The sequence below is a fragment of the Macaca fascicularis genome, chromosome 13 (genome assembly GCF_037993035.2).
Source record: "Macaca fascicularis isolate 582-1 chromosome 13, T2T-MFA8v1.1".
Lineage (NCBI taxonomy): Eukaryota > Metazoa > Chordata > Mammalia > Primates > Cercopithecidae > Macaca > Macaca fascicularis.
In genome coordinates this window covers 79432970-79449739 of record NC_088387.1, presented here as the reverse complement: position 1 = coordinate 79449739, position 16770 = coordinate 79432970, and the positions used below count along the sequence as shown (strand labels likewise).

Sequence of the window (16770 nt, the reverse complement as noted above, 5' to 3'; positions counted from 1 at the left end):
TGCAATGGCATGATCTTGGCTTACTGCAGCCTCTGTCTCCTGGGTTCAAGCAATTCTCCTGCCTCAGCCTCCAGAGTAGCTGAGATTACAGGCACCTGCCACTACGCCCAGCTAATATTTTGTACTTTTAGTAGAGACGGGGTTTCACCATGTTGGCCAGGCTGGTCTCAAACTCCTGACCTCAGGTGATCTGCCCTTCTCGGCCTCCCAAAGTGCTGGGATTACAGGCATGAGCGAGCCACTGCGCCCGGCCTCAAGTGTGACTCTTAAGTTTAGTCTCTCTTCCACTTTGTGTTAAATCTTGAAAGAAGAATTTTGAAAAGCACTAGAATGAAATGTGAAAAATAAAGCCCCTTTTACAGTAACTTGTTGTTTATGTTGTGCTGTGTTTTATGCTGTAACTTTTTGAGTCTATCCTTGCAGCTGCTGAAGTTAGTGTTGCTTGATAATTCTTACTTGGTCTGCTCTGAATGTTTCTTGAGGTTCACTTTTACCCCACAAGTAAAATAGGGTGGATACAAAGATAAGTGACCTGTCATTGTTCTCAAGGGATGCAGTGAAATCAGATAACTGTAGAGTAGAGCAAGGCCTATTGTGAAGTACCTTAAGCATATATGGGTGCTGCTTTGTAGCAAAGAGGAGTCTCCCCCTGGAGATGAGCGAGAGTCTCATGGATCAGACTCTGGCTCAGAGGCATTGTTCAACCTTATTTATTTATTTATTTCGAGATAGAGTCTTGCTGTATTGCCCAGGCTGGAGTGCAATGGTGCGATCTCGGCTCAGCACCCTCCGCCTCCTGGGCTCAAGTGATCCTCTTACATCAGTCTCTAAGTAGCTGGGACCACGGGCTTGGCTACTTTTTGTATTTTTTGTAGAGACGTTGCCCAGGTTGGTCTTGAACTCCTGTGCTCAAGCGATCCGCTTGCCTTAGCCTCCCAAAGTGCTGGGATTGCAGGCATAAGCCATCATACCTGGCCCGTCCAACTTTAAATTTATCTTCTGAATTCTCTTTACTCTTCATCCACACTAATAGTCGATTTATCTCACGCTAAGGTTTACAGATTACTTGAGCTCAGGAGTTCGAGATCAGCCTGGGCAACATGGTGAAACCCTGTCTCTACTAAAAATACAAAAATTAGCCAGGTGTGTTGGCACATGCCTGTAATCCCAGCTACTCAGAAGGCTGAGGCAGGAGAATCACTTGAACCCAGGAGATGGAGGTTGCAGTGAGCCGAGATTGTGCCACTGCACTCCAGCCTGGGTGACAGAGCGAGACTCCGTCTAAAAAATAATTATACAAATACATGGAATGAAATTTAAAATTTAACTGGTAAATTTTAAAAAGTGGTTTTCATTAGTGATCTACATGAGAGATGCCATTGTGGTGATTTTTGTCTTTGGTTAGGTTGGATTTCAGTGATTTTGGTCCTTTTTACGGTGAACCAAGGGATCATATAAGAATGTAAGATTGGCCGGGCGCGGTGGCTCAAGCCTGTAATCCCAGCACTTTGGGAGGCCGAGACGGGCGGATCATGAGGTCAGGAGATCGAGACCATCCTGGCTAACACGGTGAAACCCCGTCTCTACTAAAAAATACAAAAAACTAGCCGGGCGAAGTGGCGGGTGCCTGTAGTCCCAGCTACTCGGGAGGCTGAGGCAGGAGAATGGCGTGAACCCGAGAGAAGGAGCTTGCAGTGAGCTGAGATCCGGCCACTGCACTCCAGCCTGGGGGACAGAGCAAGACTCCGTCTCAAAAAAAAAAAAAAAAAAAAAAAATGTAAGATTTACTGTTACTGTTGCAGAGCTGGTTGCTGTTTTAGCTCTGTAGGGTGTGCATTAGAATTCAGTTAGCTGTGTCTTATACAACAACAATTTGTCAAATCCTAATTAGGTAAAGAGTATAAATTTGTATGTGATATTTTCTAGTGCTAATAGTGCCAATGCAGCAGTAACTTTATTGATCTTCACTGGTGAAATGTTATTAGACCTGCAAGTAAATGGCCCTTTTAGTGCTATATTTCTCTGAGTAGTTCATTAAAAAGAACATCCACAGAATTTTAAATTGCTTTATTCTTGCTTTGAGCTAGGTGAGTCTTTTTCTAAGTTACTGTTTAAGGTTCATTTTCAATTCAGTTTTAAAAGTTTGAAAGTAGAAAAGATCTGATACTCCATTCATTACCCTCATGCTATTCATAAAGAACTGCTTCAGCAAGGGCATTATATTTGATAAAGTCCCTTCTGTGAGGCTGGGCGTGGTGGCTCATGCCTGTAGTCCTGGCACTTTGAGAGGCCAAAGTGAGCAGATTACTTGAGCCCAGAAGTTCAAGACCAACATGGTGTAACCGCGTCTCTACTAAAAATACATAAAATTAACCAGGTGTGGTGATGTACGCCTGTAATCGCAGCTACTCTTGAGGCTAAGGCATAAGAATTGCTTGAACCTGTGTGGTGGAGGTTGCAGTGAGCTGAGATTATACCACTGCCCTCCAGCCTGGGCGACAGAGCAAACTCTATCTCCAAAAAAAAGTGAATTAATTTTTAAATTGATATGTAATACTTGTGTATATTTTTGGGATACCATCTGCCATTTTTAAGTTGGAGTTTTTGTTCCTTTGAGGCCCTGATAATTTTATGGTTATAGTTGAACTGACAAGATAAATGTTTAATTATTATTATTATTTTTTGAGACGGAATCTTGCTCTTTCACCCAGGCTTGTGTGTAGTGGTACAATCTTGGCTGCAACCTCCACCCCCTGGGTTCAAGCAATTCTGCTTCAGCTTCCCGAGCAGCTGGGATTACAGGCGCCCGCCATCATGCCCGGCTAATTTTTGTATTTTTAGTAGAGATGGGGTTTTGCCTTGTTGGCCAGGCTGGTCTCGAACTCCTGACCTCAGGTGATCCATCCGCCTCAGCTTCCCAAACTGCTTAGGATTACAAGCGTGAGCCACTGCACCCAGCAAATGTTTAAATTTAAAATTGATTAGTTTGAAGAAAATACTGAATGAAATGTTGATTTGATCTGTTTCAATATCCAAACAGATAATGTGCTTTGTACTAATAAATTCTTTGAATTTTATTTGTGTAGAAGAAATTGAGGAAGAATCTGAAACAACAGTTGAGGCTGACTTGACTGATAAGCAGAAACATCAGTTGAAACATAGGGAACTCTTTTTGTCACGCCAGTATGAATCTCTGCCCGCAACACATATCAGGTAAGAACTTTTTAGGAACTAAAGTACTCAGTACTACAGTGACCAAAAAACAAAAGACTTATTTGAAGCGTTTTCCAGACTCTTCTCAGGATCTTGCTTAAACTACTTTGCTAAAGGCTTCATAATGAAATTTTAGGTTGGAAATTTATAATGTATATTAGCATATTAAAGCCCCACAAAAGTTCTCCAGTAAAGTAACCATTTTAACTTTGTTTTAATACAGACTTTCCTGGCCAGGTGCAGTGGCTCATGCCTGTAATCCCAGCACTTTGGGAGGCCGAGGCGGATGTATATCATTTGAGGTTAGGAATTCGAGACCAGCCTGGCCAACACGGTGAAACCCCATCTCTACTAAAAATACAAAAAATTAGCTGGGTGTGGTGGTACGTGCCTGTAATCCCAGCTACTCAGGAGGCTGAAGCAGGAGAATTGCTTGAATCTAGGAAGCAGAGGTTGCTGTGTGCTGACATCGTGCCACTGCACTCCAGCCTGGACGACAGAGTGACGCTCTGTCTTTAAAAACAAACAACAACAACAACAAAAGGCCTTTCCTGATTGATTTGAGTATCTTTTCAGAACGGTACAGAAGAGCGTCCAGCAGACATCATTTTGGGAAATGCTGGTCTGCCAGGTTCTAAGAAAATTATATAGCCATTAGAAGCCAAAGGTTAGAACCTAAAGTCTGCTTCCCAGGCAGTTGACTCTTGACCTTATAGGATGTATGGCTTTTTGTTTTCTTTTGAGAATCACTGGGATGAAAACTTTATATTCTTTATTATTCCTTAATAACACCTGATGTATACATTGATAGCATACAAATGTGAAGAAAATAGGTGACTGATTTGGGCAATATCTCTGGTTCTCTAACATGGACCACCCTTCCGTTAATTAAATTCTTCTTCTACTGCAGAAAAAGCAAAAAGTGAAAAAACCCAGCCCCTTGTTTGTTGTTTTGGCAATTGTTGAGGAAAAATGGTGGTTTTCTATGATCTACTGGTGGTGATTAAATTTAAGATATTGTTGAGCTGTTTTTCATTGTCATCTATAATCAGTGCATCTTAGAGGTATCACAAAATGTTTGAGCTCAAAAGATTCTGACCCTCGATCAGGAAAGCTTCAGGAGTAATTGCTACTTACTCAGCCTTCCAGAGGGTGTGAGGCACAAATAGAGGGCACAGGTGAGCATAGGGTGTATGAAAGCAACAGCATGTGACCAGGGTGAGGATGTGTGAGCAAGTGTGGTGTTTCACTCTCTTAGGTTAAAGAAATGCCTTCAACTTTTGTTCATAATCTGTATTTCTATTTCTTTTATCCAGCTCTGCTGGTCATAGTGGTCCTAAAAAAACTATATACATAGAAATAAAATGCAGTATTTCTTTTTTTTTCTTTTTTTTTTTTTTGAGACGAGTCTTGCTGTCCCGCCCAGGCTGGAGTGCAGTGATACGATCTCAGCTCACTGCAACCTCTGCCTCCTGGGTTCACGCCATTCTTCTGCCTCAGCCTCCTGAGTAGCTGGGAGTACAGGTGCCCACCACCACGCCTGGCTAATTTTTTTTTTTGTATTTTTAGTAGAGACAGGGTTTCACCATGTTTGCCCGGATGGTCTCGATCTCCTGACCTTGTGACCTGTCCACCTCAGCCTCCCAAAGTGCTGGAATTACAGGCGTGAGCCACCATGCCCAGCCAAAATGCATTATTTCAATAATTGCTTTTTCCTCTTTATCCCCCAATATTGTGATTGAATCTGAGTCTGTCTTTTTGGGTTCAGACAGGTTTGTAGACTTTTTTTTTTTTTTTTTGAGGCGGAGTCTTGTTCTGTCGCCAGGCTGGAATGCAGTGGCGTGATCTTGGCTCACTGCAACCTCCACCTTCTGGGTTCAAGCAGTTCTCCTGCCTCAGCCTCCCAGATAGCTGGGATTACAGGCACATGCCACCATGCCCAGCTAATTTTTTGTATTTTTTTTTTAGTAGAGACAGGGTTTCACCATGTTGTCCAGGCTGGTCTCGAACTCCTGACCTCGTTATCCACCCACCTAGGCCTTCCAAAGTGCTGGGATTACAGGCGTGAGCCACCGTGCTCAGCTGAGGTTTGTAGACTTTCTAAAGCTCTGGTACTTACACATACATATACATGTACACACACACCCACACACACCAATTCCTGGTACCTTTGTGCACAACTCCTTTTTTATAGAAATGAACCCAGAGATCTTCTATGGCAGGAAGTGTGTGATAAAGATATAGAATTTATTTTTCTCCAGATCTTTTCAGAAATAACATGAGCCACTCACTCACCCACATCGAAAACCTCATATCATTGTTTTTATTTGGTTTTGTTTGTTTTTGTTTTCTACATTGAGATGCAGTCTTTGGGAGGCCTAGGTGGGAGGAGGATTGCATGATGCTGGGAGTTTGAGCCCAGCCTGGTCAATAGAGCAAGACCTTGTCTCTACCAAAAATATAAAAATTAGCCAAGTATGGTGGTGTGTGCCTGTGGTCCCAGCTAATTGGGAGGCTGAGGTGGGAGGATTGCTTAAGCCCAGGAGTTTGAGGCTGCTGTGAGCCACAGTTATACCACCGCACCCTAGCCTGGGGGACAGAGTGAGACCCAATGTGAAATAAATAATAAATAGGTGAGATAGATAAATAGTAGATAGATAGAGAGATATAGAGCTGGCTGTGTTGCCCAGGCTGGTCATGAGCTCCAGCAATCCTCTTGCCTCAGTCTCCTGAATGGCTGGGACTACAAGTGCATTCTGCTATGGCCTGCTATTTAGGATTTTTGTTAGGGGGCACTATGGTTAGTTTTGCTAGGGTTAGTATATTCTGTACGACTTAAGTCATTTGCTGGAAAAGACAGTTAGGCCAGGTAATAATGGGAATAGTCTTTTTATCGACCAATAATGCTTTTTCAAGAAATAAAAATAGTAGGTGAATAATTTTTGTTCAAAGAGATGGAACATAAAAACATATTTTGAGATTTTCTTAAGGTTGTGTGTAACTAATGATGCTAAAGAGCCATATGCGCTTTTTATTGATTGACTGATTGTGCAGGACCTGCTTTGTTGCCTAGGCTGGAGTGTAGTGGCATGATCATAGCTCACTGCAGCCTTGAACTCCTGGGCTCAAGTGATCCTCCCACCTCAGCCTCCTGAGTAGCTGAGACTACAGGCATGTGCTACCATGCCTGGCTAATTTTTTATATTTTTTGTAGAGATGGTGTCTTGCCGTGGTGACCAGACTGGTCTTGAACTCTTGACCTAAAGTGATCTGCCTCCCAAAGTGCTGGGATTACAGGTGTGAGTCACGAGCATGGCCTCCATTTATTTATTTGGAAGACACTAGAATATAAAGATTAATTTTAAGTTTAAGAAGTTATGTGGGGCTGGGCGTAGTGGCTCACGCCTGTAATCCCAGCACTTTGGAAGCCAAGGCAGGCGGATCACTTTAGGTCAGGAGTCTGAGACCAGCCTAGCCAACATGGCAAAACTTCATCTCTACTAAAAGTGTAAAAATTAGCTGAGCATGGAGGCACAGCTACTCTGGAGGCTGAGGCAGGAGAATTGTTTGAGCCTGGGAGGTGAAGGTTGCAGTGAGCCAAGATCGCACTACTGTACTCCAGCCTGGGCAACAAGTGAGACGCTTGTCTCAAAAAAAAAAAAATTTTTAAATAAGTAAATAAATAAAAAAGAAGTTATGTGGCCAGTCTTAAGACTCTTGCCAGAATAAGAATCTGACAAATGGTTTTAAAAATGTATCTAAAAGACGCAAGTATATTTTTAATTTACTCTCCTGATAGCTTGGAATCTGTTTATAAGTAACGTTGGTTTCTTTTAACAGATTGCCTGGAATGGAAAAACTAGTGATGTATTTTTTATCTTCCATAAGGACTGACAGAGTATATTAAAATATAATTATCAAGACACTTCTTTGTTGAACATAGAAATTACATAGTCTACATGATCATTTAGTTACTGTTGAACACATTGCCTGATTATATTCTAGCTTAGGGAGCTTAATAAGTGCTTGATAATTGAGACAAGGGACCTGACTTAGAAACTCAGTGAATTTACCGGGTGGTAATTCCTTTGAATTATGATGAAGAGACATAGACATTTGGGGCTTTTTGTTTTTTTCCAAATTGAGAAGGAATAGGGCAGAGCCACGTTTTCTCATTTGTGGCCATCATTTTTAAACAGCTGAGTGGGGTTGGGGCAGTCCCTGGCCAAGGCATGGAGCTGTGCTAACCAGCCCACATGCTGATGTAGAACAAGTGCACATTGGAGTGGTCTTGACATTTTGCTAATGTTGAAGTCATGCCTTATCTTTTTGGCTCTAAAAGGAGAAAATTACCAAAGCCCCATTGTTCTTTGGCAGCAAAGAGGGTAATTTGGTGAATACTGGTGTTTTACTCTCAGGGACACTATCAAGTGCCCAGAATTTCCTTGGTGCTCTTTGGAACATAGAAGAAAAACTGACTGAGGCATTCTTGAATTCCTTTGTGGTGTGTGAACTATAATATTCATGAGATGCTTACGCTTCCCAAAGTGACAGGGAGGAAACTCTTTGTTTCTTCTGATTCCACTGGAAGAGAGTGGAGAGGACTAGGACTTTTTGGAGTAGAGTTAATGATTCATCTCGTTTGTGAGATAGATAGGGCTTGAGTAGTGAGTATCCCTTTGGGACATTTTTTTGAGGGAAAGTGAGAGGCAGCGTGCTTCATTTTTATACACAGTGATTGAGGTCATTGAATAATAGATTATGTGTTGTAAACATTAAGCACTATAAACCTTGTATGTCAGCTGCTATATGTCATATGTATATATTTTACTGTATTCAGTTTCAATATGTGTGTATGACTAATATCTTCATTAACAGATTTTCTTTTTTGTTTTTTTTTGAGACGGAGTTTTGCTCTTGTTGCCCAAGCTGGATTGCAGTGACATGACTTTGGCTCACCGAAACCTCTGCCTTCCGGGTTCAGGTGATTCTCTTGCCTCAGCCTCTCGAGTGGCTGGGATTACAGGCATGCGCCAGCACACCTGGCTAATTTTGTATTTTTAGTAGAGATGGGGTTTCTCCATGTTGGTCAGGCTGGTCTCGAACCCCCAACCTCAGGTGATCTGCCCGCCTCAGCCTCCCAAAGTGCTGGGATTACAGACGTGAGCCACTGCGCCCAGCCTGATAGATTTTCTTACCACAAATATTCAATAACTTTAAATTTGTATCATCTGATTTACAAATATCTCTTCATTGTACATTCATTCATAAGTAGACTGAAAATTTGTAAATTTGAGATGAGCAACACAACTCCTCACAATTGGCAGTGGCTGATAGGCTGGTTATGTAGCTATTTCTTTGATCTCATCTCGAAACCTACCCTTCCATTATCTGCTTTGTGATGCTTGGGCTGTTGTACTCATTATATTAATATATAACCCAGTCTTATATATAGCTCATGTGTAATATGGTGAATTTGGCTTTAAAATATTCTAATATTCAGCTGGGTACAGTGACTCATGCCTCTAATCCTAGCACTTTGAGAGGCTGAGGTGGGAGGATTACATGAGCCTAGTAGTTAAAGACCAGCCTGGGCAACACTGGGACACCCTGTCTCTATAAATAATGAAAAAATTAGCATGGCATGGTAGCGTATGTCTGTGGTCCTAGACGTACTTGGGAAGCTGAGGTAGGAGGATTGCTTGAGCCCAGGAGTTCAAGGCTATAGTCAGCCATGATTGTGACACCGTACTTTAGCCTGGGTGACACAGCAAGACTCTGTCTAAAAAAAAAAAAAAAAAAAAAAAAAGAAACACTCTAGGCTGGGCGCAGTGGCTCATGCCTGTAATCCCGATACTTCGGGAGTCAGGGGCGGGTGGATCACCTGAGGTCAGGAGTTCAAGACCAGCCTGGCCAACATGGCAAAACCCCATCTCTACTAAAAATACAAAAATTAGCTGGGCATGGTGGTGCATGCCTGTAATCCTAGCTCCTCTGGAGGCTGAGGCGGGAGAATTGCTTGAATCTGGTAGGTGGAGGTTGCAGTGAGCTAAGATCGCACCATTGTACTCCAGGCTAGGTGACAAGAGCGAAACCCCGTCTCAAAAAACAAAACAAAACAAAAGCTAAAATTTGGTGAACTGGTTATGATTGCTAGGCACTATTCAGATTGTTGTGCATGTGTCTGTGAAGTAGATCCCGTTATTATCCCCATTTTACAGACTAGGAGACTGAAACACACAATGATTAGGTAACTTTTTAAAGGCTCACAGCTCATAAATGGCATATTCAGAAATTGAATCCAGACTGCTTGGTTGCAGATATACAGTATTTTTGGGTTTTTTTGAGACAGAGTATTACTCTGTCACCCAAACTGGAGTGGAGTGGTGTGATCTTGGCTCACTGCAGCCTCTCCCTCTCAGGGTCAAGCGGTTCTCTTGCCTCAGCCTCCGCAGTAGCTGGGATTACCAGCACATGCCTCCATGCCCAGCTAAGTTTTGTATTTTTAGTGGAGACAGGGTTTCACCATGTTGGTCAGGCTGGTCTCCAACTCCTGACCTCAGGTGATTCTCCTGCCTCAGCCTCCCAAAGTGCTGGGATTATAGGCATGAGCCACTGTGCAAGTACCAGAAATACGGTATTATCATGAGTACATAACTGTAAGTGTTAAAAAGCATCAGAGATAGAAAACTCCTCAGTAATTTGTTAATTAGGTAGATTCTTTGATTTTCTGTTAATTAGGTAGGCTCTTTTTCTGTTTTTTCACATAATTTTTCTATTTGGACGCTCGAGTCAAATGGATAGAATTACGTAAAAAACCTATTTAAGCATAACTATACTATTTTACTAATAGATAATGTTACAGTGCTGGGTGTATATTAGGAACTAGGAAATACTTGACTGGTTGGTTGCTGCCTGTGTTTATGGATGTGTACTTTATCTGGTCCAACATCAGTTTTTCCACATGTCAAATACAGGAACTCTGGATTTTTAAAAAGCTGCTAATTAGAACATTGGTACTTGTAATGATTAATACCTATTTCCCAGTTGGTGGTGCAACAAGTTAGGCATCTTTAAAAAGAGCCGGTTCTTTTCTGCCTGCCAACCTTGTGACCTGGACTGCAGCCTTTGAAGTTATGCTTCAGTGTGTCTTCCATAGGTACCTGCTAATTCTTGGATTCAGTTTGTCCTACTGTAAGAATTTTTGGACATGATTACTTGTACTCCAAGTTTATCTTGCTACAAGGAGTGAGTGGTGGTAGAGAAGCCCGTTATACCCACTTTGGTAGACCTGGACCTGGTTCAGAGTATCACTATTGAGAACTCTGTTTACCTCATTGCTGAACCATGATATACTTTTTATTTTTATATCAATATGTATTTATTTATTTTGAGACAGGCAGGGTCTGACTCTGTTGCCCAGGTTGGAGTGCAGTGGCATGCACAGCTCACTGCAGCCTTGACCTCCTGGGCCCAAGCAGTCCTCCCGCCTCAGCCTCCTGAGCAGCTGCGACCAGAGCTTTACCACCACACATGGCTAATTTAATTTTTAAATTTGTTTTGTAGAGACAAGGTCTCCCTATATTGCCCAGGCTGGTCTCGAACTCCTGGCCTTAAGCCATCCTCCTGCCTTGACCTCCCAAAGTGTTGGGATAACGAGCGTGACCCATTGTGTCCAGCTGACTATACTTTTTAAGAAAGGCCAGAGAAGCTATCAGGATCCTTAATTTGGCGGCAGCAATAGGATAGCTCTTAAAGATACAGGTGTGTCTAGTGTTCGAGCAATCTCTAGAGTGCTTCAGAGAAAGCCTTGCATCTTTTTCCTTTTCTCTGTGTTTTTTGAAACTGTCACCCAGGCTGGAGTGCAGTGCTGTGATCTTAGCTCATTGCAACCTCTGCCTCCTGGGTCCAAGCGATTCTCGTGCATCAGCCACTTGAGTAACTGGGACTAGAGATGCGTGCCACTGCACTCAGCTAATTTTTGTATTTTCAATAGAGACGGGGTTTTGCCATGTTGGCCAGGCTGCTCTCAAACTCCTGGCCTCAAGTAATCCATCTGCCTCAGCCTCCCAAAGTGCTGGGATTACAGGCGTGAGCCCTGCCTCTTTTCCTTTTAACAGTTGTTAGGTTAGAGGCCAGGCGTGGTGGCTCACACCTGTAATCCTAGCTCTTTGGGAGGCGGAAGCGGGTGAATCACCTGAGGTCAGGAGAGTTCGAGATCAGCCTGGCCAACATGATGAAACCCCGTCTCTACTAAAAATACAAAAATTACCTGGGCGTGGTGGCGGGCATCTTTAATCCCAGCTACTTGGGAGGCTGAGGCAGGAGAATTGCCTGAATACAGGAGGCAGAGGTTGCAGTGAGCCGAGATCACGCCATTGCACTCCAGCCTGGGTGACAGAGCGAGATTCAAACAAACAAAAAAACCCAAACAGTTGTTAGGTTAGGATCCTAGAATAGAGATGCTGTCACCATCATTATTTAGAAGGGTGGCTATAACCACAATTTCTAGTGAACTTTTCCTGGTTTAAACCATGCCATATCACTTCTGCATGATTTTCTGTCCTCCAAAATGAGGCGTTGCCTTAGTTCAGTTGTGAAAGTGTCATGAGCAGCTTGTAAGAATCTTGGATCTTATGTAAAATTTGCCTAGGTGGTTCTATTTATTTATTTTATTTTAATTTATTTATTTTTAGACAGTCTTGCTCTGTTGCCCAGGCTGCAGTGCAGCAGTGCAATCTTGGCTCATTGCAACCTCTGCCTTCCGGGTTCTTCTGCCTCAGCCTCCAGAGTAGCTAAGATTACAGGCACGCACCACCATGCCTGGCTAATTTTTGTATTTTTAGTAGAGACAGGATTTCACTAATGGCCACGCTGGTCTTGAGCTCCTGACCTCAGGTGATCTGCCTGCTTCCGCCTCCCAAATTGCTGGGATTACAGGTGTGGGCTGCTGCACCTGGCCTAGGTGGTTCTATTTATACTTCATCTTAGATTATAAGATTCTTGAAGATCTATTGTCTGGTTTTTTTTTTTTTTTTTTTTTTTTTTTTTTGAGACGGAGTCTCGCTCTGTCGCCCAGGCTGGAGTGCAGTGGCCGGATCTCAGCTCACTGCAAGCTCCGCCTCCCGGGTTCGGGCCATTCTCCTGTCTCAGCCTCCTGAGTAGCTGGGACTACAGGCGCCCGCCACCTCGCCCGGCTAGTTTTTTGTATTTTTTTAGTAGAGACGGGGTTTCACCGTGTTAGCCAGGATGGTCTCGATCTCCTGACCTAGTGATCCGCTCGTCTCGGCCTCCCAAAGTGCTGGGATTACAGGCTTGAGCCACCGCGCCTGGCCTGTTTTTTTTTTTTTTTTAATGTTTACTGTGGAACACTGTATCCAATAGCCATTCAGGATTTGAATGTTGTATAGAGTTTACATTTAATTTTACTTTTGTTCTTTAAGGGAATAAGTCATCCACAGATATTTGAATAATCTCTTCTTTGTTTTTGTTTTTGAGACATAGTTTCACTCTTGTCACCCAGGCTGGAGTGCAGTGATGTGATCTCGGCTAACTGCAAGTCCGCCTCCTGGGTTCAAGTGATTCTCCTGCCTCAGCCTTCTGAGTAGCTGGGATTATAGGCATGTGCCACTATGCCTGGCTAATATTTTTGTATTTTTAGTTGAGACGCGGTTTCACCATGTTGGCCAGGCTGGTCTCGAACTCCTGACCTCAGGTGATTTGTCTGCCTCGGCCTCCCAAAGTGCTGGGATTACAGGCATGTGCCACTGCACGCCTGGCCTAGGTGGTTTTATTTAGACTTCATTTCAGATTATAAGATTCTTGAAGATCTCGTCTCTTTTTTTTTTTTTTTTTTTTTTTTGATGTTTACTGTGGAACATTGTATCCAATAGCCATTCAGGATTTGAACCTTGTATAGAGTTTACATTTAATTTTACTTTTATTCTTTAAGGAAATAAGTCATCCACAGATATTTGAATAATTTCTTCTTTTTTTTTGAGACAGGATCTCACTCTGTCACCCAGTCTGGAGTGTAGTGGCACAATCATGGCTTACTGCAGCTTCGACCTCCCTGGCTCAGATGATACTCCCACCTTAGCCTCCTGAATACCTAGGATTATAAGCTCACACCACCATGCCTGGCTAATTTTTGTATGTTTTGTAGAGACGAGGTTTTGTCATGTTGACCAGGCTGGTCTCAAACTGCTGGCCTCAAGCGATCCTCCTGCCTTCGTCTCCCAAAGTGTTGGGATTACAGGTGTGAGCCATCGTGCCCAGCTGAGTAATATCTTCTCAATTGCAATTAACTTTAAATGTAATTTTAGATTTTGTGCTTTTTCTTTTTTTTGCTCACACTCTGAGCAAGTGTGGTTTGTTCTGAGTCAACCTCGGACTTTAAAATGGAATACTAGACAGAGAATAGGAAAGCTTTTTTGTATACTCATTATTTGTCTTGAAACAAAACCAATTTAAGAGCAGTTTGCAGCAACCATGAGAAAGGGATAAATAGGAAAGGTTCTAGCCTATAAGAATTATTTAGGGGAGAGAATACTATAGTTCTTATCTTAATATCCAGTATTGGATGGAGAAACAGATATTCTTCTTGTCAGAATATTAGTATAACCAGAAAGATCCGTCAAATTGCAAGGCATACATACCCTTTGAGCCAGCAATTCTGCTTTTAGGACTTGATCTTACAGAACTTCTCACACAACTTTGTAGAAATATACATACTGATGTGTTCATTGTAGATTTATTTTTTCTCTGAGTTTTCTTGCTAGGAAACAGAATTGTTTTAATATCAAAAAATGTTTTAATATCACAAAATGCAAGCAAATTTTATCTTTATACTTTTCTATACTTCTAGTTTTCCTGAAATGAGTAGATAGATATATAATGGGAAAAGGTATTATTTTAAAATTTGCACGTTTGAGGCTGGATATGGTGGCTCAAACCTTTAATCCCAGCACTTTGGGAGGCCGAGGTGGGTGGATCACTTGAAATGAGGAGTTCAAGACCAGCCTGACCAACATGGTGAAACCCCGTCTCTACTAAAAATACAAAATTAGCCAGGCCTTGTGGTGCATGCCTATAATCTCAGCTACTAGGGAGGCTGTGGCAGGAGAATCGCTTGAACCCGGGAGGCTGATGTTGCAGTGAGCTGAGATTGTACCATTGCACTCCAGCCTGGGCAACAACAGTGAAACTCTGCCTCAAAATAAATAAGTAAATACATAAATACATAAAATAAAATAAGATTTGCACATTTAGACATCAGATAGAGAAAATGCCACTTTACATTTATTTTTATTCCCTTCCTTGCTTGACAGTATGACTGGTTCTGATGAAGGGAGCATTGATGGAAATCTGCTGTAAACAACTCCTTTTAAAAAAAAAAAAAAAATTAAATAGAGATGTAGTTTTGCTCTGTTGCCCAGGCTGTTGTGCAATGGAGTGATCATAGCTCACTGTAGCCTCAAACTTCTGAGCTCAAGTGATCCTCCCACCTCAGCCTTCCAAGTAGCTGGGACTGCAGGTGCACACTACCATATCTGCGTAATGTAAAAAAATTTTTGTTAGAAGGTCTCACTGTGTTGCCCAGGCTGGTCTTGAACACTTGGCCTCATGTAGTCCTTCCACCTTGGCCTCCCACCATGAGTGAACCTCTATGCTCTGCCTGAAAACAACTCTTAATCTTCCCTTTCCTAGTAGTAGAAAGGTAGTCATGTTAACTGTCATTATCATTTGAGAACAGACCTTTTTCTAACTTAGGGGAACATATTTCAAATATTTTTGTTACAGAATGCTAATCCTTCAAGAATTCTGTCGATTTTCCCCTGGTAATGTATTATGAATATGTTCATTTTGCTGTTACTTCAGCATTAGCTGTATGTTAAAAATTTTAAATAAACTTGTGTTTACTTTCTGGTCATAAAAACATAATTTATTGTTGACATATAGAAAATATGGAAAAAGACACTACTCCTCCCCTTATCTGTAATTCCATTGCGCAGAAATACTACTGACATTTTGGTATATCTTTAATGCATTTTTTTCCTATTCTTTTTTGAAACAGAGTCTTGCTTTGTTGCCCAGGCTGGAGTGCAGTGGCGTGAACATAGCTCACTGTGTCCTCCACATCATGGGCTCAGGTGATCCTCCTGCCTCATCCTCTTGAGTATCTGGGACCACAGGCATGTACCACTGTGCCTGGCTTATTAAAATAATTTTTTTGGTAGAGCTTGGGTCTAATGTTATTGTCCAGACTGGCCTCAAACTCCTGTGCTCAACTGATCCTCTTGCCTCGACCTCCCAAAGTGTTGGGATTACAGGTGTGAGCCACTGAGCCTGGCCCATTTTTCTTTTCTTTTCTTTTTTTTTTTTTTTGAGACTGAGAGTCTTGCTCAGTCGCCCAGGCTGGAGTGCGGTGGCGCAATCTCGGCTCACTGCAAGCTCCACCTCCCGAATTCACACCATTCTCCTGCCTCAGCCTCCCTAGTAGCTGGGACTACAGGCGCCTGCCGCCACACCTGGCTAATTTTTTACATTTTTAGTAGAGACGGGGTTTCACTGTGTTAGCCAGGATGGTCTCAATCTCCTGACCTTGTGATCCACCCACCTCGGCCTCCCAAAGTGCTGGGATTACAGGTGTGATCCACCGTGCCCCGCCTTAATTTTTCTTTTCTGTAATAATTGTATGTGTGCTCACTGCTGGATTTTGGCCACATCTGACTGACACAGAAGCCTCATTACTTGGCGTTGGTAGCTGCCTCTCATGTTAAGTAATGTTTATTCTTCAGTGCAGCTGTTGTCATTTTTGCTTGTTCTAGCTTGGTTGGTTGGTTTTTAAATATGTGAGAAATAATGATTGCAAAATGAACAATGGAACAGCAAGAGGAGAGAGAACAGTTAAAAGCTGGGAAAATTCCATCGTTCAGTAGTTGATAGATATGACTGATAAGTTTGATACAGATAAAGGAGCAGAATGGAAGTTGAGTAAGAAGAGTGGTAACGCAGAAAGAGCACTCATGAAAAAACTAATCCAGTACCACTGTTTTGGAATAAGCAAAGATTTATTAAGATTGTGAAGATATTCTCAAATATATTCATCTAGATGCTTTACTGCTCCACTTTTTGTATCTTAGTCAATTTTACTCGATGTGTATATGGTGTGAGGCTGGGTCAGTTAGGAAACGCAATTTAAAGTGATGTTTATATTATCATCCAGAAACATCAAATGAATCTAAAGAAACATCTGTAAAACCTTTACATAGAAACTAAAGTATTGCTGAAAGAATTAAAGAAAATTTAAGTAAATGTGGGATATATCATTACAATATTTGAGTTTCCCCCAAATTGATCTAGTGATTCAATATAGGTCCAAATAAAATCTCAGCGGGATTGTGTGTGTATGTATAAATTGAGAATTTGATTCAAAAAAAAGGGAAGGACTAATAACAAGGGTTTTTCAAATTATTATTTCTTTATGCCCAGATGTCCCCCAAGACTTTTTCCAAGAGTTTATGAAATCAAGACTATTTTCATAACAGGAAGATG

The 16770-nt window shown here is 42.0% G+C and overlaps 1 protein-coding gene across 17 annotated transcripts in view; it reads left to right on the top strand.

The window, feature by feature from the left end:
* The window catches only part of MTA3 (metastasis associated 1 family member 3), a 267789-nt gene that overhangs the window by 116411 nt on the left and 134608 nt on the right, over window positions 1-16770 (top strand). For all 17 annotated transcript variants that reach the window (XR_012422441.1, XM_074011901.1, XM_074011898.1 and 14 more), the window contains one exon: window positions 3087-3213. Coding sequence is in view for 12 of the 17 variants with exons in the window: in XM_074011901.1 (XP_073868002.1) it covers window positions 3087-3213 (127 nt within the window). In the remaining 5 variants the exon portion in view is untranslated. The remainder of the gene's footprint in view (window positions 1-3086; window positions 3214-16770) is intronic.